The sequence below is a fragment of the Lasioglossum baleicum genome, chromosome 14 (assembly GCF_051020765.1).
Source record: "Lasioglossum baleicum chromosome 14, iyLasBale1, whole genome shotgun sequence".
In the NCBI taxonomy this organism is placed as follows: domain Eukaryota; kingdom Metazoa; phylum Arthropoda; class Insecta; order Hymenoptera; family Halictidae; genus Lasioglossum; species Lasioglossum baleicum.
In genome coordinates this window covers 4,403,729-4,427,198 of record NC_134942.1, presented here as the reverse complement: position 1 = coordinate 4,427,198, position 23,470 = coordinate 4,403,729, and the positions used below count along the sequence as shown (strand labels likewise).

Genomic DNA, 23,470 nt, shown 5'->3' with positions numbered 1-23,470 from the left:
ATGTTTCGCAAGAAGTGCAATTATCGTAAATAGGGGTGCAAGCATTAAAAGAGTACAAGAAGATATAAGCAAGGCGAATACCAGAGTTGGGCAGTAATTAATTAACAGGAGTATTTAATTACATCTTCAATTACATGTGCAAAAGTGGACTATAATTACAATAAGAAAACGGTTAAATGGATCCAAAACATAAAAAAAAGGTTTAAAAGAGTACTGAAGTAATTGTTAGACTCGATTACAATTACTGTAATTGTGTTAAGTAATTGCAATTACCAATTACAATTACATGTAATTGTAATTTTATTTCTGCAATTTCAAATTACAGTAATTGCTATTGTAATTGAAATTACATTTTGCCCAACCCTACCGAATACGATTGGTTGCACGAGTGGAGAGAAGATAAAGGTAGAATTATATTATTTACACACTAACGCGCGGTTAATGTTAAGCATAATGAACAGTGTTTGGGTGTAATATTCTTATTAATTAGTTGTCACGTTTCACGTATTTACGTTAACCGGATACTTTTGTTCTACAATCTAACGTTCCAATGAATAGGAATAGCAAGTGTTATTCGCACCACAGGTACATTTATTCGCTATGGTACAATAGTATAAGGAGTACACAAGGTGTAATGTTAATTATGCACACGTCCGATCGATGAAGTACAATCGATTTCGCTGCATAGTTTACATAGTCTGAGCGTTGGTGTACGATACGATGACTCTGCATAAAAGATACGGCAAGATGTTACATTGACAATGCAATTTCATTTATTTATGACCGGTACAAAGATAAGTAGGCTAAAATTTCAGTGCAATTTCATTGCGGACATGTTCTTGACTTCTACGTCCATTGAGTTCGACATAAGTTTTAGACTCTCTTTGAACACGAACTCGTCCTCTACGGGTTCGCCGTTAATCACTGCCGCGCTCCTCTTGTTATCAAGTATGGTAAAATGGTTGCCCTCTATCTCCCCCACGGTTACTCTTCCATAAGTCAACTGAAAAATATTTCACAGTGACGAACACCATTACGAGTTTGAAGATGACTTAATTGATTGATGCATCGCGGTTGTGTTACCTTGCGCAAACCGTAGGCCTCGTCAGGCATTTGTATGGCCAACGTCGGTTTCAAAAACGTGATGGGTGTTCTCAGCGGGGTCATAGCATCGCAATCATATTCGTCTAATATCTGTAAGCGTTTGTATATGAACGTGGCGATTGCTTTCTGCGCCTCGGGCGTGTACACTTTATGTACATCAGCTTCTGTATACTCGAGTAGCGTCTCCAGTTTCTCTTCCCAGGTGGTGCGTTTGGTCAACGCCATTTTGAACTGCAAGAACACATCGATTACTTGCCTTTATACGAAATATGAAAGACAGGGTTTCAGTAATCAGTTTTCTAGTTCAAAGTTTTAGCGATTAAGATTTGAATGTGCCGCTTTTACCTCCTCGGTTCGTGACGAATTGGTAATGCCCAATATGCCGACCAAGAGATTATTCTGGAAGGCGTCCTCCGTAGTGGCGTAGAGATGCTGCGTCTTTATAGTCTTCATAGAATCGGGTGATCCGTCCAGAAGTATTAGCTGACCGACGTAGCCTCGAGCTTCTAATCTCCTCACCAGTTCGATGGCTATCATCGTCCCGTACGAATACCCTACTATGGTGAAATCTTTTCGGTTCTTACTTTTTTCTAAGACATACTGAAAGAAGACACTGTATTGTAATCGAGGGAACAAACCAGAGTTGCACATAACATTTCAGATTTGGGAAGTTGAAAAGGTCCTAGGCGTACGTACCGGTAGCAAACGGTCTGCCATTTCTCCTATAGTCAGGCCTGTGTCGTATATTCCCAGCTGCAAGCCATAGGCTGGACATTTCAATTCAGACGCCAATGGTGCGAAGACTGTAGCGCTTCCTTCGATACCAGGAACAAGGAACACGGCGTTCTGTTTTTCCTTGCATTTAACCGGAAGTTCAACGCAGTAATTGGTGCTCAAGATAGCTACGTTCATTGTCCTCATAAGCAACTGCATGCCAACCAAATTCTCTGTCTTCGTGACAGTTTTTGCAACCTGCTTGGTCTGTTTCTTGGTGTCCTTCGCGGACATTTCTACCAGCTTGGCTATGTTCAAGACTCGGATGTCCTGGGCGGTCAGACATACTTCGAAATCGCGCTCTAGCGTTTGCTTTATCTCCACGGCCATCATGGAGTCCATTCCGAGGTCCGCTAGAGAAGAGCTCTGACTTACGTTCTTAAGATCCTTGATGCCTGCATCGAGAAAATTGATTGATTAAATGAACAATAACGTGAAACGACATATATTTGTTTTCAATGTATTGATTAGCGAATCGTTACATACTCATAATAGCCATCACTGCCTCGAGGACAGTACTAGCTTCGTTGGCGCTGGGTCGTTTCTCCGCTACCACCATGCTAGCCACGATGGGACGGCTATGACAGAGGAACTTGTCCAGCTCTTCCAGGCACGAGGATATCCTCTGCTGCAAGGTCCCTCCGACCACGAGCTGTTTCTTATCTTCAAGCAGTTTGGCAGCCAGACCAACATCTCCCACGGCTCCCCACTCGATTGCCATGGCTGGCAGACCTTCTTCGACCCTCCTCTCGCAGATTCTCTCTAACACCGCGTTGCCCATACCATAATTAGTCTGGCCAGGACTTCCTCTTCCACAGGAGAGGGAGGAGAACACGACAAAGTGACGAAGCTTCGGGCAGATCGTCCTCGTGAGTAAGTCTAACTGCTTGGTGATGCCTGCCTTGGGCCTCATGCTTTCCTCGAAACTCTGCTCCGTCTGGTCAACGCACAGACAGTCGTTCAAGAGCGCTGCCAGGTTGAATACACCGTCCACAGGAGCTTGTTTCTCCGCGGACTTAAGGATGAACTCACAATCGTCACTCTTCGACGCGTCTACGCCGGAAATGATGAGGACCTTCACACCGTACGATTTCCAGACGCTCGTCCTCATACGCTGGTACCCAGTCTTGATACCATTGCGAGAGACGAACACCAGGTTCTTGGCACCTCGGATTACCAGCCAGTCGGCCATCTCCAGTCCAAGGCCACCCAGGCCACCAACAATCACATAACTCTTGTCCGGAGCAGCGTGGAAGCGTGGATAGCCTAGCACTGGCGTATTCAACGGTTCCTTCTCGTTGCCCACTTTGATCAGAATCTGAGAACAATTACACGAGTCCACAGGTGAAAATCATCCCTCCTCTCCTGCTAAGGGTAGTGTACAAAATGAACGACGAATACCTTTCCTATATGCTTGCCAGCAGCCATGTATCTAAACGCAGCCTCCACTTCATCCTTCTCGAAGCACTTCCTAGCCAAAGGTTTGATACAATCGTTGTTTATTCGCGAGACAATGAAGTCGTGCACATTTTTCTGAACATCCCTATAAAGCCCGCTGATCATAGCGTCCATCATCACTCCATGGAAGCTAGCTTCCTTTAAGAAGATCTCTAGTCCCAGCTGGTTGTTCGCTGCCATGTCAAACTTACCGATCTCCAGGAATCGGCCTCGGTATTTCAAACACCGAACCGATGCCAGGAGCTTGTCCTCGGCCAATGAGTTCAAGACGATGTCCACGCCTTCGCCATTGGTCTCTCGCATCACCATTTGCTCGAAACTAGTGTCTCTCGAGTTACCAATGTGATCGTCAGGGATGCTGGGGAACGTTTCCCTGATGAACTTCCTCTTTTCCGCTGTTCCGACGGTGGTGAAGACCTCGCAGTTCTCGGAAAGGGCAATGTTGATCGCAGCTTGACCGACAGCACCGCTACCAGCGTGGATCAGAACCTTCTCACCCTTACTTATTCTACCAAAATAGTAGAACGCATAAAGAACAGTAAAGTATGCACCGGGTATGGTCGCTGCATCCTCCAAGGACCATTTATCCGGTATGGTCCACGTGTTCAGAGTCAGTGGAACGATCAGGTTCGATATACACCTGATGAGACAGATAGTTAGACCAGGAGTATAGGGGGGATTCAAAAGAATTATTCATTTATTTCGGAATGATCTCATACCTGCTTTGAGCGAAACCCATCATTCTGCGTCCAGTGGTGTCTATTCCACTGAACTCGAAGCCGATTAGACACTCGTTCAGCTCTCTGTTCTGCGTGATGGCTTCAGGCATCAGTTTACCGGTGGCCAACATCACGTCCCTGAAGTTCAAGGAAGAGTAGATTACTTTGATGAGGTTTGCGTTGTTCGGATCCGGTTTGATATTGCCCTCAGTCCATTGAAGGGAACTCAGATCTCCTCTCACCTGTTAAACGAACATTATTAACGTATCACCGGTCGGTTATTACCTAATACTTTTCAATTTTTATTTCTTTTTCACGTTTTTCCCTCATTTTTACATACCGGTATATTCACGAAGCAATGAGGCAGAGGAATAGGTTTCGGATGTGGCAGACGCAGATGCCTATAAGTGCCCCAAACCCTTCCTGGCCGTAGAATGTTAATGCCGATGTCAATGTCAAGTTGGTCGGAATAGAACGGATCATCCAACGAGAACTTGGGAGCATTCTCATCCTGTATGATCACTGTTTTCGCAACTTCGCCGCAGGGTTCTCTTCTGAGACACTTGACCATGCCCAGAGCCCCATTCTCCAAGTCTCCTTCAGCAACCAGGACTAATCTCGTGTCTCGTTCGCTTCTCTTCTTCCCTTCCTGGGCCTTCAGCGTTTCTTTCACCTTACTCAGCCAGCTGAATTCATTATTGTTCACGTAAACGACTTCCGTGATCCTGGGTATTTTCTCCAACCTCTTCAGAAGCAACAGGGTCTGGCCTTTGTAGCTTTTCTCCAGCACAATAGCCAGTTCGTATCCTCGAATGTACAAATAAGTGTCGCTGTTCACTATGCTCTCCTTGGTCAGAATAAACCCGTCTTCGGCGATAGCCTGCATCAGCTGGTCGAGGTAACGTTGCCTCTCCTTCGTTAAGATGTCGTAGGCGACAGCCATAAAAATGGATCCGTCCTCTGGCAACTTGTTCGGCTCTACCACGGTAATCTTCTCGAGGTCTGGCAGGTTTTCGTACTTCTCCGCGTTCGCTGCCAGCATCATCTTTGGTCGAATCATCGGCTGATCGCCTAACACCTTGAGGACGGTAGGCGTGAGTACTTCCTCGACGGGCAAGTTGTCCTCGGGATCGATCAGTTCCAGTATCTTTGGGGTGGTCAGTAAGCTGCACTCTAAAGCCACCTGGGAAGATATAATAACCATCTCCTCGAGGCTGGTCTCTGCCTTGTCTCGGTGTGCCACGAATTTGTATTCTTCGAGAATAGGGTCCGCCATGACCTTGCGCCGCTGAATAGCATTCGCCTTTAGCCCACGGATCTCCACGCCCGCGGAGACTATGGCGTCGTACTCGGAGTATACATGGACCGGTAGATCTGCAATTTAGTTTTGTTGAACATCAAGGTTACATATATGTTCTCTTCTGTTAAGATGTACAGAGTAAAGATCCCTATTTTAGTACATGTTCAAAACCACCATCTCTAATATACAAAGTTTTCGTACACCTATTAAAAACGAATAACTTTTTTTAAATTGGACGGAACAGCTTGGTTTTGAAAAAGTTATTCGTTTTTAAAAGGTGTACGAATAGTTTTTACACCCAGTGTATCTATACCGAGTGTCTCGGTTGAAAGAAATCTCTTAAATGTTATTCGAGACAACGTACCGATACTCTCCTCGCCGAAGTTCCGGACCTTGTCGGTATGGGCTTTGACGTCCACCGTCATCTTTCTTATAGCCGTAGGCACGTATAGAGCTCTGGTGTCTAGACCTAGCAGTTTAATCTGCAACATGCTGTCCAGAAAAGCGGCCCAATTCTTCCTCCACTGGATATGGCCCCTTGTTCCCCTGATAGAGGCGCTCTTCAGTCCTTTGAATATTCCTGTGTAGTCGTAGCCACGTAATTTCAGTTCCGTGTATATATCATTGTTGGTCAAGGGTTCGTCGTCATTGATTTCCGGTAGGAGTTCGGTACGGATCATCTCTTGCGCGGGATTGTTTGTCGTGCGAATCATTCCAGATACCACGGTCGTGGTTCCCTCGGATACCTCGAACTTGCCAGACCCTGGAAATACATACTGGTTTAACTCTCAGAAAACGGACGATGTGACATCGCTTCTCGTTTCAAGAAATATCATGGACGTTTACCTCTCTGGACCATGACCGTCAGTTGGACTGTGCCATCCTTAGGGATGGTAGTGGCGCGCTCGAATCGAATGTTTTCAAAGACGACGGATACCTCGTCGAACAGCTTTCCCTGCAGCAGAGAGATTGTCTCCCATACCAAGAGCAGGTATCCTGTGGCTGGAATCAGATTCCTTCCGTCGATTATATGGTGGACCATGTATTCGTACAATTCGTCTGTCAAACAGATGTCGAGAACTCTCTCCGACGTGGTGATTTTCTGACGTTGCGTGTAAACGGGCACAAACCAATCGTTCGAGTGATCCCATCTGAAAAACCACACCTCTCAGTAAATTGTTCGAATATTGTTTCTTACTAAATAAGACGCGAACAATTTTTTTCTATCGTCGAAAAGAAGTGTCCTTAGTCATGGGACTGAAATAATAGTGTATCGGTATGAACCTTATGTGTGGCGAGATCATCGGTGTGTTGCGACTAACAGGGAACTCTACAGGCGGATAGATGTTGGCCAACTGTAACTGTATGCCTGCATTGTACAGCTTCCCAAGAGCTTGCAGGAAGTATTCTACATTGTCCTTGTGGCCTCGCATCGTTAGAGGGACGTTCGTTACGTTCGGACCCAGCGATCTCTTCAAGATAGCCTGGAGGAGACCGTGAGGAGCGATCTCGATGGCTATGGCGTCTTCAGGAATCATCGTGGCGGTTTCCGCGAACAAGACACAGTTCAAGAGGTTGTTGGTGTGATACTCTGCCGAGGAGAACTGTGCCGCCGGTGAAGACCACTGGTTCTGGCTCACAGAAGTGCTCAACCACTTGGGACTACGCGGTTTTGGATCAGGGATCACCTTCTTCAGGTACGTGAGCAATTTCGGACCAGCCTCTGCGATGTAGCGGCTGTGGTAGGCGATATTACTACACGGTACTTCCTTGGCGAAGATTTTGCTGGCCTGAAAGATTTTGTTTTGTTGAGATTGATATGTACAAAACTTCTAATTTCTGTTTCTAAATCGTATTATTTTGATGAAAGACCTGTAGTTCGGCTACAAACTTCTTCATAGACTCTGCCGGACCGCTGATGGTAGAACTGTCTGGACCGTTATGACAAGCCACCTCTATATCCGGTGGACAGAGATCCTTGATATCCTCGTAACCCATGCCGACCGCTGCCATGGATCCTCGAATCATTTTGGTCTCGATAGACGCAAGACCTCTCGAATAAGCCGAAAGGATCATTTGCTCGGCTGTGAAGCAGCCATCGGCATAAGCGCAACCTAGTTCTCCGACAGAATGGCCGATTATGTTGTCCGGCACGATGCCAAGAGACACCAGAAGATCCACAAGACCGATCTACAATCATCATGTATTTGTGAGTGCTCGAATCCCGATCGGTGTTCGCGAACATTTAACCGTGCGAGTTCTACCTGCACCGCGGCGATTCCCACGAACGAATTCAGAATGTTGTCGAAGGTTTTCTTGTCCTTGTTCGTGATAATGTCGACAATGTCCACGCCGAAGGGTTTCAGAGCCGCGTCGCACTTCTGGATGGCTTTGGCGAAGATGGGGAATCTCATCAGCGATTCACCTGGTTCCAATGGTAATGTCAAGTTAGTGGACAAATCGTACAAGTTACAGATCCTATAGACACTGCTCTTTCAAACAATGTACGGCGATAAGTACCCATGCCAGGCCACTGGGATCCCATTCCAGAGAAAACGAACCAGACAGGTCTCTTCATGCCAGGATATTCCTGAATCTCCCTAGGCGGCTTCTCGGATACCTTCGACCCAACAATGGTGTAACCCCTGAACATGTTACCGGCTATGTCCTCGGAATGAACGTCGTGCAATAATCGAACGAATTCCACATCGACTGGTATACTCTCCACCTACAAAATCAATTATTTCTTATCCACTATCTCTCTCTCTCTGGAGTATCGCTAATAGTTTTGCTTATCCAACTAACATAATTCAGGAGAATATCCAAAGCTTCTTCGTTTCGACCAGACATAGCTACGAGCCTAGGTAAGTCGTCGGCAGGTGCACCATTGTTCACCTTCTCCTTGGTGTGAGATTTCAAGAGAATGTGCGCATTCGCGCCCCCAAAACCAAACGAGTTTATACCCACGTAACCACCGTCCCATGGGGTTGGTTCCGTGATTACTTGGAGCGTTCCTTCCTCGAAGCCCTTGATACCCGGAATGGGGTCCTTGAAGTGCAGGTTCGGTGGTATCAAGCCGGACTCCATAGCAATCACGATCTAGACAAATTTTCGTTCGGTAGTGGATCAACCATCTGTCGATTCTGATTACTAGACTCCGGATTTTATGCATTTGTAACAAAAATCAACAAGTGCAATTTGAAACAGTGAAAACATGAAATGTTGTTATTTTCAAGACATTGAAATTATTAAGGAAGAATATAAATTTATATTAGCTCCTCCATCTCACAATTGGTACAGAAACTTTTTATTTTGCATAAACATCCGGGGGCTATAGTGATTACAGTCAGTAGACTGCGGATCTTTATGCATTTATGGCTTCTGAAAATTTTCGAAACATGCCAGAATATACCCTTCGCCAGAATCTAGTCAAATTTTGATATGTTTCAGATCTATGAAGGCTACTACCACTGAAAATAATATTGTATTTGGTTTCCCTTCTTAAAGATCGAAAATTGCAAAATACATAAACTTCCGCAGTCTAACAATCAGGATGACAGTTACAAATATACCTTGGCCACAGAGCAGAGACCACTGGCAGGTTCGGTGTGTCCCAAATTTGACTTGACAGAACCTATCCTAAGAGGAGAGCTTCTGTTTTTCACGAAGACTTGCTCGATAGCGTGAAGCTCCTCAGGGTCACCGACGCTGGTTCCAGTCCCATGAGCTTCCAGATAGGATAAGATAGTCGGGGATAGTTTGCACTCCCGGTAGAAGTCCTCCAACAGCATCTTTTGTATAGCGCTGGCAGGGAACGTAATCCCCTGTTCTTTATACCCATCGCAGTTCGACTTTGTGTAGACCACCGTCGCGTAAATTCGTTTGGCAACCTTCGCCTTCTGCAGGAAGATCACGCTGATTGCCTCGCTGCGCACGTAGCCGTTCGCTTTGGCGTCGAACGATTTACAACGGCAATCCGTCGACAGGACACCTGTGCATCGAGCACGTATATAGTTCGATCGTTTTAGCTCTTGTCGATAAGTATTGTAGCGCCTCGTCTAAAGTTGGAGCCTGTCGAAGCGTTACTAAAGGATCATTCGATAAGAACGACAGAACTTTGAATTGAAATAAAACGAAAGATACGGAAGATAATCTAGTACGCATTGCTTTATTTGAAAGTAAATTCGGAATGGCATTATACATGAAATACAATGTCATATAAATGACCACGACGATTGCGTTTGATGGAGTGAACACGACAAACCCAATTTGAAATTTGAGAAATGCGACTGTCAATTGGCCTCCAGGATCTTACGACTTGACCTCACCATGATTTTTCTTGTGGGGCCATTTTAAGTCTCTTGTTTATTCCAATAAACCACAATCTGTTAATGATTTTAAAGCAAACACGGTTAAATTCTAGGGTTTATTTATTAATGAATTCATAGTACAATAAATGTTGATTTCATTGTACAATTTGTGTTATCAGTGCGATACGATCTGATTTATAGCTGCAGTCATCGAAAATCGGGTTTATCGTATTCACTCCACCAAACGCAATCGTGGTGGTTATTTATATGATATTGTATTCAAGTACAATGTATTTTTCGTCTTATTTCAATTCAAAGCTCTATCGCTGTTATTGAAAGGCCGTTTATGTCGCATCGACAGTACTGTACGTACCGAGACGCGCGAACTGGAGAGACACGTAGGGGTGCAGACAGAGGTTCGAGCCACCCAGTATCACCTGATCGCAGACTCCGGTCTGGATCAACCTGTAAGCCTGATCCAACGCGACCAAACTCGAGCTGCAAGCAGTGTCTATCGCGTAGGAAGGCCCGTGCAGTCCGAAGAAGTAGGAGATCCTGTTCGCTAGCATAGCTCTGCTGCATCCGGTGATGCCGAACCCGTTTGCCTACAAGATACAGACATCCAACAATTGAACAAGAAAAATTCCAAACTGAAAATATCTGTGTTGTTCTGTCCAATCTGTTCAGTTCGAAAACTGAATAGATCACGTGACATCCACCTGCAGTTTTTCGTAGAACCAAGTCTTCTCCGACTCGCTGATACAAGATCCGATAACGACCCCTGTGTTGGTTCCCCGTAGCTGCCTGGGGTTCACCCCAGCGTCAACGATAGCCTCGAACGCGTGTTCCAGCAGCGTCCTGCACATTGGGTCCAAGGTATGAGCCTGTTTGTAGTGGACGCCGAAGAAGATTGCGTCGAACTTTTCCATATTGTTCACCTTGCCACCGTCTCGCGGTATTTCAGCGTGATCTGTTCCAAAGAAACATTGTTACTCTGGAGACGTGCTCCAACTCCTCCAATGAATTTCTGCAAAACTTCAGAGCGTCACCTAGTCGCCACCGAACATAGTTGTCCGTGATCATGTCGACTTTGTTCATCAGGTTGTCCTTCAGTTGCTGCACGTTTTCACTCTCCGGGAAGCGACCGGCGATACCCGTGATGACCACTTCTTCGCCAGGTGCCGGTGCAACGTAACTCGACGAGTCCATCTTGCGCGAGTTTGGTACCGACATCTTTCTTTCCCGATCGGTCCTCTTTCTTGATCGATGCTCAAATTGATCACCGATGATCCACGATCACGGAACCACCGAGCCGCGATTCCGTTCAACTCGATATTCGCAGTGGGAGATCAAACTATGCAATTCGAATCCGCACCGCGAACAGACCAGAGGGCTTCTGGTTCAGTGACTGACAGTAAGAGTTAGTCAATGGGGAACGTCACCTAATCAACACTGGAGGACCACTCACGCGACTCAAGATCGAACAAAATGTGCAAGGGCTTTTTATAACCATGATCGTCCCCACTAAATGGGGCCTAGCGGTCCTTCTCTGAATATTCCTGAGTGGTGATCTGCATAATGACCTTTGAGAATTCCATCGATTGAACCCGATGGTGGTCAAGCTTGCCCCCGTGTGACTTTGACCGAAAAATTTCTATAAAAGATCGTAGCTGATTGAAAATGGTGATTTTGTGTTCAGCATTTTCCCTGTTTTCTATTTCAAGCTCCGATTACACTGTCCAACACCAAATTTGTTTTCAATATACTGTTGGGTCCTTCTGATAGAGTTTTTTGCGCTGATTCCGAATCTTCTCGGCTCGGGTATATCGGTGTGAACACGACACATTGACTCGACAACCGCGTCTCTTTCTTTCCAATACGCTTTTCTTCGTTGCGTTCGAAACTTTCATCGTCGATTATATCACTAAATACAGTTGAAATTATATCGTGTTTGGTACCATTTTGCATTAGAAAAATGCCACGAATATGTTGGCGAAAGTTCCATAAAATAATCATGAAAATTAAAGAAGATTAAATATTGGTGTTACATTGTGAAAAAAATGATGTCATTGCGGGAATACTGTCCGTGCAGAACACGGCTGTTGGACAGTAAACCCGCGGTTACTGTATATGAAAGAAAAATATAAAAATATATCGCAAGTTCTTCCAAGTTTTGGGCTATAATTTGGAGAGCTGTATTTTTATTAGATTATATTTCAATTATATTGTATTTCAATTATATTGTATTTCAATTACACATTGTATTTCAATTACATTGTGTTTCAATTATATTGTATTTCAAGTATATTGTATTTCAATTATACTGTAATTCAATTATAACTTGCATTTCAATTATATTGTATTTCAATTACATTGTATTTCAATTACATTGTGTTTCAATTATATTGTATTTCAATTGCAAATCTGATTAAAATACTTAGTAATTGAATTACTATTAATTGAAATACAATGTAATTGAATTAGCACAACTCTGGCCCGGGGCGGCAAAATATCGAAATATAAGGGCGTCATTTTGGCTGTATATATAAGTGTGAGAAAAATATTGATGTTTTTAATACTCAATTAATAGAAAATTTCAGGCTACCGTTGACATTTTTGCTAATAAAAAAAAAGAAAGGTGATTTTGTTCAACTCGGTGCTTAAATCCTGGGTGCGCCACTGTTCTTAAGGGGCGGCAATTTGTCTTTTTGCCCAGGGCGTCGTAACCGCTGGAGCGGGCCCTGACCCAGTATACATATATAATTGTAAGATATAATGACAAACAATATCTTTATGTAGAAATTGTATTGTACAATGATTGATTTATTGCATTTAAAGTATTAGATAATCCGCAATAACACATATCCTCAGAATAATTTAATTGAACAGCGGAATCCTTTTTCAAAACTTACTGTGATCTTGTTTGATTTTTTACGGTTTTCTATTAATTATGGCCGGGTGCGTCTTTCTTTTGCACAGCAGTGTACATATATATTATGGGTCAATTCATTTTGCTCACCTATGGAAACTTCCGCTCCCGAAATTCAAAACACCCTAACGGAAAGATCAGCCGCTCCCCCGATAGGCCGCTGAACTTGACGGTAGAATAATTAAATATTCGTCGTTGCTTGACAATGAGTGTTTTTGAAACGCGTCGTCTGATCCAATGAATATTCTTCGATGTGTTGACTACGCGAAAGTCAAGGGTTGCCGGAAGTCGCATTACTCTGCATAAATAGACACTCCGTTAGCGCCACTGATTGCAATACCTTAGGTAAAGTTTTTAATATAATCTATATACACACACCACTTGTAGTACGAAAATATTTATGCAAGTTAAATTTTCCTGCTCCTTATGTGGCGAATTCTACTTGTAATAAAAATTTCTCTTAATACATATACATATTTGCTTAAATCTAAAAAGAATTAATAAGTACAGGGTGGCGCAAAATGATGTGTCTGGTTTGAATTCTTTATAACTTTTTTATTTCAACATTTTTTCAATTTCTTTTTCAGAATTTTGTAAACAAGGCTTCTAGAATTTAATATGGAAAGATACACAACAGATTCTGCAAGAGAAACAATGATTTTGTTACGAGACGTCTTCGGCGAACGCATTATTTCGCGCAATAGTGACTTCAACTGGCCACCGCGTTCACCGGACTTAACCGCTCCCGACTGTTTTCTTTGGGCGTATTTGAAAGAGCGAGTGTACGTCAATAAGCCAGCGATCATTCCCCAACTGAAAACCAATATTCGCAATGAAATCCGTGCAATAACACCTGAAGTTTTGCGAAAAGTCATGGAAAATGTGTTAGAAAGAGCACGAATGTGTCAAGCAGAAAATGGCCACCATTTGCGGGATGTAATCTTTCGCGTCTAGTTCAATAAAATTCCTCTTCTGTACACTATATTTTTTTCCAATATTTATATTTATTTCACTCTAAAATTAAAAAAGTTATAAACAATTCAAACCAGACACATCAGTTTGCGCAGGGCCGGCGCGAGGCAGGTTCAGCGCGTCACCGGAACCTGGCCTCGCGTTTTAAAAGGCCCCGCGGTCTACGAAAACTCCTCAGACATTTTGCAAGACCCCCTGTATAGTAGATTGAATATTCGGGTATGTGTGGAAACCACCCCTTTAAGGTGTAAAATTTCAAACTTTGACAATTATTCCTTCGATGGTTTGTTATGGTAGACCTGTGTGCCAAATTTCAAGCGTGTAGGTCAATGCGAAGTACCCAAAAGGTTTTGATGATCTGTCAGTCAGTCAGTCAGTCAGTGACAAATTTAACGAATTTTGAAGTCCTATATCTCGGAACCTACTAATGTTGGAAGATTAATGTTTTGTCAATGTTGAGACATGATAGCATTTAACAACAGTACGAAATTACATCTCTCCATCTGCCTCCAGTGCCGAGTTATAAGCCTCTAAAAAACGGCTAAATTGTTTCGTGTAAAAGGAGGTAGTGCAAGAACTTGGCTGGTGCACTACCGTGCACCTAGATCAATTTTGATGATGTAATCAAAGATTTTGCGACGGAAAAAGCGAGAAAAATTATGTAATATGTATTTTACAAAAAGTATATGTAACATCCTTTGTACTTATAATAAATAATTCCTTCTTGTGACATTTAAGTATAGGATTTGAATGTGTATTCTGGCCCCGCACAATGTTTGAACCGGGCCCCACAAAACTTCACACCGGCCCTGATTTTGCGTCACCCTGTAGAACTAGAAGGAAGCCCTTGTTGATGTGTTTTAAATACGTAGTCAGAGATGAGTTCCGTAAAAATCTTTATTCTGTGGATAAACAAGTGCTCCACGTTGAACTACAAAATTTTGTTGACACAGTCAAGAATATATTATTATCGTTGCATCTCTATAATATTGTCGATATAATTAATATAATCCTAGATTGAGCCACCGGCATTAAATAATCGATTATCGAATCTGCCTCGTGGAAACAGGCAGTACTCAGTCCGGTGAAACAAAAGCTCGTGGCAAGTAAAGAAAAATAATTACTTTTTTACTGCGCGTATAAAAGTATGTAATTTGGTGGGCTAATACTACGTGGTAACGTACGAATTCTTCGTCGTAGCAAATATCTGAGATCTGACTCTGCAGTTACGTCCTCGTGATAGAAAAAAATGGAAATGATATTGAAAAATAATGAAATGGCAGCGTAAGTACGTGAGAACCTCTCGAAACGACTGTGAGAAATATTTAAATATTCACACGTCGATTATGCGTTGGTGACAGCATTAACGAATACGTATAAATTAAACTACATTAAATGAAATGAAATGTATTATATTAATTTCGCCTGTCGAATGTTCTCTGTGATTCACTGTCCTGTACGGTCATCAAATACTTGCAGTCTTTCTCTCGGCTTTCTTTGCGACTCCTAGAAACGTACGAAAACATGAATGAACGCTTAAGTTCGCCGGAGAAAAAATATCTCAATATTTGGGAACGCCGGCGAAATGTACTTTTTTCCCGGGGCCGTCCAAAGTTTCCATTAAGCTCGACGTGAAACTAAATTCCGAACTGCTTTCATCGTCTTGATCTCTGCAAACAAAAGAGGTCGCATAAAATACAGCAAAATGTTTTGCCTTTGTAGAAGTATAAAATATAATCACGTACAACGTGTCTAGACTAGTGAGGCTGCCATTGGATTCCGGTAGATTCGAAGAACCGTTCACCCTGAGTAGTTCCAAGAAAGAGTTCACTGTTGCCAGATAAATTCCTTTTGTTCCAGCCACCCCCAAATAACGAGGACTGGATAATTCGATCAACGTTCGCTCCGGAGTATTCGTCGGCGTGGTGTACGAGTCGGAAGTGAGTTTTACGATCTCCACCGATGAGAAGTGAATAATAAACAGGTAGGGTTTACGGAAGGCTGCGAGAAAGGTAGAAGATTAGTTAGAAGGTGTGCGAAGTCGTCGACAAAAATAATGTCGATGTAGTTTACCGAAAGCGAAAGGCAAATGGTTCCACGAGGGATCAACGGCTCGAGTTCTCTGACCGTTTTCGTTCACGAACATGCCGAACTCGTTGTAGCAGAGCAACAGCTCCACTTTTCCAGGTACAAGAGAGACGTTTAGAACGCAGACCGGGAAGATACCTAGTTTGGCTACGCCGGACAACGCAGCTTTCACCGAACTGTCGTCTTCCTCGGGGAATTCTGCAACGATGTTGAGTATTATAAATATTAACAGTTTATCATTAGTAGACTGCGGATCTTTATGCATTTATGAAGAAATTCGTTGGGTGAAATATAAAACAGTAAAAGATTTAAAAAATTTAAGGATGTTATAATGTTGCTTTTAATGTAGCAAACTCGTTAAGGGATGAAATCAATTTTTATGCTATTCCTGCTTCCCACAATCACTGCAAAACATTTTTATCTTGCATAAAGATCCGCAGGCTAATCATTAGGAACAGCTAGTTGCATATATTCCGTACCATCGACACAGTAATTCTTAAGGTCTATTTGGAAAAATTTATTGCATCCCACGATGAGAACGTTCTGGGTAAATATGGCACAACTGCATGGCTCGTAAGTCTCAAGCTCGCGGACACCAACAAATTCTCCGACATCTTCTTCGGTGTACCATTTAAGTAATCTATAGGTTTCGGCAGTGAATGTCGGCGTTAATGTCTGCTATTATGTCTTAAAACTTGGATGGTGTTACGTAATTGCAGCGTACATTACGTGGGAAGCGGTTGCAGCGCAGAGCATATCCCCCTGCAATTGATACAGATGACAGCTGTCGGTACCGGTTAGAACCGGTTTGGTGGTGATCGCTGGCCTGGAGCACTCGGCGGCTATCGCGTTGCTCTTCAGTTGTCTTAGACTACAAGATACTAATTGCCTGTTTTCACCAGCTATCATTAAAGCTATGCCCAAGTGAGGGTGCAAAGTTAACTGGTGGACCCTCTTCACCCCCCTTATCGCCGTAAGTGTCCGCGACTTGGCGCCGCGATACGAGAACAGGCCCTCTTCAGCGCCCAATAACAGTACATTCTCTTCCTTTAAATTGACTGCACAGTTCAAGTCCAACTAAAAGGGATTAACCATTAGCGAATCTACAATACACAGGTGTCGATACGAATCTAAACAGACCGCTTACTTGATTCTTTTCTAGTCTTAGTATAGTCGAATATTTTTCGCCTTTGTGACCATTGCTCGAATAACTTTGACTAGTAACGGATTTTAGTGCTTTCGACCAATTTTTCTTATCAGTTTGGCTCAGAGCCATTACATCTAACCGCGAAGTAGGCCAACAGGTGGTCGACGAGTTCGATTCTATCCTAAATATAAACGACAAGTCCGATTTCGCCGTGCCCATCACGTCCGGTTGCTGTACATTGTCGGAAACGGTGAACCCATCGTTCTCGGATAACTCCAGACGATTTATGGGAGCCATTCCAACAGAGGGCTGGTGCTCGTAGGTGCACAAGGAAGTTCCCTCTAATCTGAGGTACTTCCTTTCCCAACAGGTCTTCGAGCGCTCCGGAACCTTCACCCATCCTTCCATGGAGACGCGACTGTCCTTCTTAGTTTGAACGTCGCACACATCCTTAAAAATTACATGAATCGTTACAGATCTACGTATTTTCTATAGCTCAAGTTATACAGGATATGTATCAACATACTGTGTCAGGTTTATCTGGTTGGTCGATGGCTAAAGTTTGAACGCTTCCAGAAATGGAGGACAAGCTCTCGTCGCTGTTCCTCCAACTTTTACCGAACTGTTTGGCGAAGCCTCCGGGTAAACCACAGGTAGCAGGAACGGTGACAGCGCATTTCAGATGTGTCATCACCTGACACTCGCTGCAAATGGCAGCTCGTTTGCCGAACTGAATCGAGTCCAGACAAGCGGAGCATTTACCTGCTCGCATCGGCAAACCAACGTCGAATCTATGGGGAATATTGTGACCCATCCTTTGTGGCGACAAACGTCTGGAAAACGTGTTGGTCGGCTGATCGGCCGCGTACGGAGTTTTCAACTCCGGTGCTGTCGGTGAGGTTGGAGCAGAAACAGAAGCGTGCACCGCTTTCAACGCTAACAGTTGATCGGTCAACGTTTTCACCTTTGCTCGCTCTTTGGCCAACTGGTTCTCCAACTCTCGGTAGCCAACAGGCATTCCACACCCACTCGGCGGTATATTCTCTTTCTGTTTGATACCGAGAATCTTATCGCACACCGTTTTCTTCTTTTTGCTACATTCTTCCAGCTTCAACTGAAGATAGTCTATCAACTTGGTCTGCTGCTGTCTAGTGCTCTCCGCTTTCACCTCTCTCTCCTGATAGAATTGTCTCATCTCCTCCAAGATACTCTCCAGCTCCGAGATCCTCATCCTCAGTTCTTGGCCTTGGTCCACGCTGTTTTGCAGATCGTTCATCAACGCAAAGTTCGCCTCTTTTAGCTCGTGGAACCGCGTCAAGTGCTGGCTGCTCTCTTCCTTGACTACTCTCGACTCAGCTTTCGCTATTTCTAAAGTACGTGTCATTTCTGATAGATTGCACTCTAAATCGTCGCATTTGGTCGTCAATTGTTCTACTTGGCCATTCAGTTCTTGCACCAGCCTCTTGTACTGATCTCTCTGGGCGACCAAGCCGTTCCTCTCGCTCTCTATGTCGCTGGTTTCGGACTCCAGTCTCTCCAAGTTTCGCTCGGCGGCCAATCTTAACGATCTCTCTTCGTTCTGAGCGGCGAGCGCTTCGCGGAGCTTCGACTCCGTTGTCTCTAGGTCTCTCTGCAGCTTCATCTTGTCTTGGATCAGTATATTCTCCCGTGTCTCGTGATCGCTCGTCAATCTCTCGTAATCCATCAGCTGCTCCTCCAACACGGTGCACGTCTCCTTGAGAAGCTGCGTGTTCAGCTCGTTGCCTTTGATCTCTTGCTCCAGCTTCTGTATTTTCGTGTCCAATTCGCTCGTCTCTTCAGCGTGCTTGGCCATCTTCAGCGACAGATGTCTGTTCTCTGTGGTCAGATTGTCCACTCTGTCTTGACCGGTCCGGCACTGCTTGCGCGCCGCGTCTAATTCTCGGCGCAACGAAGCGCTAGAGGATTGAAGCTCTTCTATTTGATGGTTAGCCTGAGTTAAGGCCTATATACCGAAACAGAAGAATATAAACAATATGAGTAACATTAATGAAATCAAGTGACGCGTGATATTAATTTAATAGCATTCGGAAATACGGAATCTTGAAAGATATTTACTCTTTGAGCGGAATCAGCCTGCATTCTATTTCGCGAAGATTCTTTCGTTATATCGTTCAACGATGCTTTCGCGCTATCCAATTCCTTGAGAAGCTTCTTGGATCTCTCTTCCTCCTCCTTTATCTTGTGATCCAATTTCTCCGATATCTTTTGTTTCTCCTCTTGTAAGATTTTGATTCTGTCGTCCGCCCTTTTACTTTCTCTCAGAGCGATTCTTTTATCCAAATTCGCATCCGATAATTCTTTCTCTTTCTTCCATAAACTGAGTTGCGCTTGTTTCGCCGTCTGTCGTTCCGCGTTCAAAGTGTCCCTCATCGTCTGGACTTCTTGCTCTAATTTCTCCACCTTTTCTTCTGCATGGGTATCGACTCTTCTGATCTCTATTTTCGGACCAACGCTGAGGCTGGCACTGGTTTGCTCTGTTTCCATTTTCAGGGTGGCATTCTCTGCTTCCAACTTGGTCACGCTCTGTTCCAATCGCCTCAGCAATTCTTCCAAGTTACCAACTTTCCGCAGGTGTTCGTCTGAAAGCGATTGAAAAATGTTTATTACAGTTTACTCGCTGACAAACTACCGTTAATTCGTTCCGGGAATGGCACCTTCTTTCTGTAACGAATCCTGCAACCTTCTCTGTAACGCGATCTTGTCCTGTGCAGCTTGTTCCAGATTCATCGCGAGAGCTTCGCTGTGCTCTAAATTCAGCATAGTTTCGCTCAGGTCGGACTTCGTTACCTATAAAACAATATTCGCGTCAGTACAAATGTTTAAGCTTATATTATCGGTCGTGATTAAAATTAGTATTGATTATGCACTTGTAATTGTTGCTTCAGCTGTTCGTTCTCAAGTTTCGACCTCTCCAGTTGCTCTTGCAACGTGGGCACCATTTGTTCGGACGTTATAGCGTTGTCCAATTGTTTCGCTCTCTCCTGCAATTGTTTCTTCAAAGTGTCTATCTCAGCATCCCGGACAGGTATCGTGGCCTGTATGCTGCGCAACTGTTCCTGACAGTCTTTCAACTCATTTTGCGCCAGCTCCAAAGCAACGTTCAATCTCGACTGACGACAGTGATTGGAATCCTGTTCGTTTCTCAATTTAGCCTCTAGATCTGTGTTCTTCGCTGTTTCTATGTCTAACTTCGCTCTTAACTCAGCCAGCTGATTGTGCGCTCGAGATGCTATCTCCTCGAGCTTAGTTTCAACACCTTGTACGCTTTGCCTGCTAAGTTCCCTAGTTTTCGCTAGAGATTCTTTATATTGCATCTGATAAGAAACATCAAATCAACGATCTATTAATATTACTAGAATTGACGTTTTGTTACTGGTCGTTTATAGAAGATACAAACCTGAAATACCCTAAGCTTATGCAACTCTGCATTCGTAGTTTCCAACTCGCATTCCGTCCTCTGTAATCTCGAACTCATCTCATTGTTGCTTGTACACAATTCGGTAATCCTCACGGTTTGGCCTTCTATGTGTTTATTGAGCTGTGCAACTTTGTCTTTCTCCGCGTTTTCCCATTTCCGTTTCGCGTCTTTTATCAGACTAAGGGCCTTTGTCTCTAAATCTCTCCTCTCCTGCCGTTCTAACTCTGCCAGCACAGTACACTCATTGTATCTCGGTGTATTTACGTAATATAAAACGATCTTACAAACTATAGTCACTACAATATTTAGAAACATCACAATTTATTACTGATAATAAGTAGACTGCGGATCTTTATGCAAAATAAAAGGGTGCTATATCAATTCCAAGAAACAGATACTTTTATATATGTTTTCTTAATTATCTATTTCAGTTATAAATACATAAAATACGCAGTCTAACGATAAAGCACTACTAATTAACTACGTGATATATGTTAATTGAAATGGAAAATCTCATGGGCCAGTTAAAAAGAATTCCATGATCTATATATGTTTAAATTAAACATACAGTTGCCAGTAGAGATTATCTGCTAAAACTTTTAAACATATTAGGATTAAACCACGCGTTACGATTAATGATTTACCTAGCGTTCTTTTTATTCCGGACACTTCCGATCTTGTTGTAACCAATTCCCTCTCCAATATATCTCTTTCTTTACTAAAAGCTTCCAATCTTTTTGTTTTCTCTTCCAGCTTAGCTTCCAATTGAGCCAACTGACCGACTTTCCCTTGAAGATTAAATATCATTTTCTGTTTCTCCTGGAGCTCTTTCTTCTTGCTATCTAACTGTCCTTCCAATTCAGCCTTTTCCTTGGAGAATTTCTCGAATTGAGCAGAATGACGTTTGTGAAATTTGAACTCGAAGATGGAGGGGAAATCTTTTTGCGGATCCTTCGACGGATCTTCTGTATCGGATGTGCGATCCGCTGTTTCACTGCCTATAATTGAAGCAACATACATACTATTGCAGTGTAATCATTACATCAGGTTTTCTGCGTTAACCTTTAGTTACTCGCACCTCGATTTGTGCAAAATTGCTTGAAAATTTTAGTTCTAATTATTTGTTTACATTAGTTAGGTCTCTGTTAACATTTTATGATAGGAATTACGCATTTATAAAGACATCAAAACTATCATGACCCCATGCGACTAACTGAAGATTAAACTTGCATCGAATTTGAATTCGAGCTAGTACCTTTACAGAGGTACGCGAAATACCCAGCTACGTGAATACCCGTGAGTAGACAACGGATCTTTATGAAAAATAAAAATTTTCTACCTGAATTGCAATGAACTGGAGTGAAATAGAGATTTATTTTCTATCTTAATGTTTAGTGGGTTGAAAATAATATAACTATTTTAAATTACACCTACTCATTTTTGTCATAAGTGCATAAAATCCGCCGTCTACCCGTGAGGCACCCGAGCACCCGTGTACCTAAATATCTCATAAGTAACAGCTCTAATTAAAATACGTGTAGCAAGATACAACAGTTCAATTCGTTAATATGGTTACTTTGGCCAATAGCAAAACTATATAGTCTTCGAATGGAACTTTTTTTTCAGCTGTGTACAGTACAAGTTACAGAAGTAACATGACTCAATAAGATACATTAAAACGCATGCTCTTTACCTAGACTTCTTAGAATAGTCAGGTCACATCTAGAAGTTCTCAGATTCTTTTCGAGTCTCTCCTCTTTCGCGGAGCACTCGGCTCCTTCCACTTTTTCGGGTTCTTGTACCTCATATTTGGAGGACAGTCGACACTTCCTTACGCTACCTTTTTTGTAACGATCCTCCATTCTCGATTTTCATTTATTGTTCTGTCTCTGTCTGAATAAGAATTGATTCGAGAGAAATAGTAAATATATACAACAGACGTTCACACTTGAGACGATGCATGGGAGCTAAAGGGAACTTACCAAGACTCCCGCCCTTCGAAATTCGTGATGATCAGACTTGGATCAGACGATATAAACGATCACGAACGATTTCAATATTCGTACGAACTGTACGAACGTCGTAGACAGTTATCCATTGTAGAGAAATATTCAACTACGTACGCCGCGTACGTAACGGTTCCGAGTCAAACTCCATGTTTCCAATTCAAATATCTGTTTGACGCCGATGAACCCGGTGAACGAGTAAATGTGGTTACGGCAGATAGCGCCACTTCCGCCAACGTGTGGCGGTTTTATTTGAATCAGAAAGTTGGCCGACATCGACAACCTGTTCAATCAAAAAGTTATAAAGAAGGATACTTACGGAAATGGACAGTGTAACGAACATTACGACATACATTCACATACATTGTATATGTATCTAGTGTGCAATCATGTTCACGCGCGAGAGTTGTCTGCTTCAGAAGATTCTTGCCGCTGCTTATTGTTAGACGATGTCTTATGGGCAACTCAGCATAAATCATTTGCGCGCGTATAATCAGGTATAATAAATATTTAATAGTTTCTATTCTACGATAGTAAAAATCGATTTTTCTGTGTGATATGAGCACAGAGAATTTTTCCGAATATTTTTACACAAATATACCTACTGCGCTACAGATTACGTTGTTCAATTTCTGATTTCAAAGAGATCATTCTCATCAAAATAAAAAGTTCCCCGACGGCACACCGGCTCGGTTTCAGCCTGGCCCCTGTGCACAAAAGGGCGCGTTTTCCGCCTGCCGAGGGCTCGAGCCCAGGGCCTGCCGGCCGGGCTAGGATTCAGCCGATTTGCAAGATTGCAAGGGTGCGGGATTCGCGTTCTCATTGCGTGATAATACAAACACGGGTTTTTTCAGTAGTCAAAAACGCCAAATAAAGGTCAATCTAGGCAGCAATCGCCCTCAAAGGTCTTATTTATTAACTTATTATACTTTTGTCGGTAACAAGGGAGACTGCTACGCATTTGCAAAGTACTGCCACATTGATGCGACCCGCCCTGTGTCGCGCATGCGCGAGAAAAGTTGGGCCCAATCGAAGCACTGATTGGCCACATTAGTGTGATACCGTGCTGCCCTCTCAAAAACAGGCTGAATCCCAGCCCGGCCGTCAGGCTCTGGGCTCGAGCCCCCGGCAGGTGAAAATCGCGCCCTTTTGTGCACAGGGGCCAGGCTAAATCGTCCTGATTTGGTCTCAACGCTGAGCCAA

The 23,470-nt window shown here is 43.3% G+C and overlaps 1 protein-coding gene across 1 annotated transcript; it reads right to left on the bottom strand.

Moving 5' to 3' along the window:
* Positions 1 to 750: 750 nt before the first annotated feature.
* LOC143215891 (fatty acid synthase-like) lies at positions 751 to 22,454 on the bottom strand. Its single transcript, XM_076438485.1, has 37 exons — positions 22,244 to 22,454; positions 21,955 to 22,154; positions 20,906 to 21,259; positions 20,241 to 20,485; positions 19,711 to 20,157; positions 19,498 to 19,630; positions 18,899 to 19,422; positions 17,328 to 18,785; positions 16,802 to 17,251; positions 16,379 to 16,731; positions 16,134 to 16,294; positions 15,640 to 15,852; positions 15,312 to 15,567; positions 15,158 to 15,236; positions 15,017 to 15,072; positions 13,303 to 13,407; positions 11,134 to 11,236; positions 11,041 to 11,073; positions 10,715 to 10,961; positions 10,385 to 10,635; positions 10,039 to 10,270; positions 8,928 to 9,346; positions 8,161 to 8,454; positions 7,876 to 8,083; positions 7,620 to 7,780; positions 7,228 to 7,545; positions 6,640 to 7,145; positions 6,202 to 6,506; positions 5,720 to 6,118; positions 4,396 to 5,429; positions 4,056 to 4,297; positions 3,280 to 3,976; positions 2,365 to 3,196; positions 1,801 to 2,273; positions 1,450 to 1,704; positions 1,084 to 1,335; positions 751 to 1,003 (listed from the first exon to the last, which is right to left on the bottom strand). Exons 2-37 carry the CDS (start codon positions 22,121 to 22,123, stop codon positions 812 to 814), a joined length of 12,456 nt encoding a protein of 4,151 aa, XP_076294600.1. The 5' UTR covers positions 22,124 to 22,154; positions 22,244 to 22,454; the 3' UTR covers positions 751 to 811.
* Positions 22,455 to 23,470: the final 1,016 nt, after the last annotated feature.

Excerpts from the sequence above, each read along its gene's own strand:
- LOC143215891 (XM_076438485.1), bottom strand. The coding sequence starts at position 22,123 with ATGGAGGATCGTTACAAAAAAGGTAGCGTAAGGAAGTGTCGACTGTCC. Across the intron at positions 15,568-15,639 it reads CCATTTGCCTTTCGCTTTCG|CCTTCCGTAAACCCTACCTG; the intron begins GTAAACTACATC and ends CCTTTCTCGCAG. Across the intron at positions 13,408-15,016 it reads TTTGATGACCGTACAGGACA|TTGGGGAATGATCGCTGGCT; the intron begins GTGAATCACAGA and ends ATTGGTTTTCAG.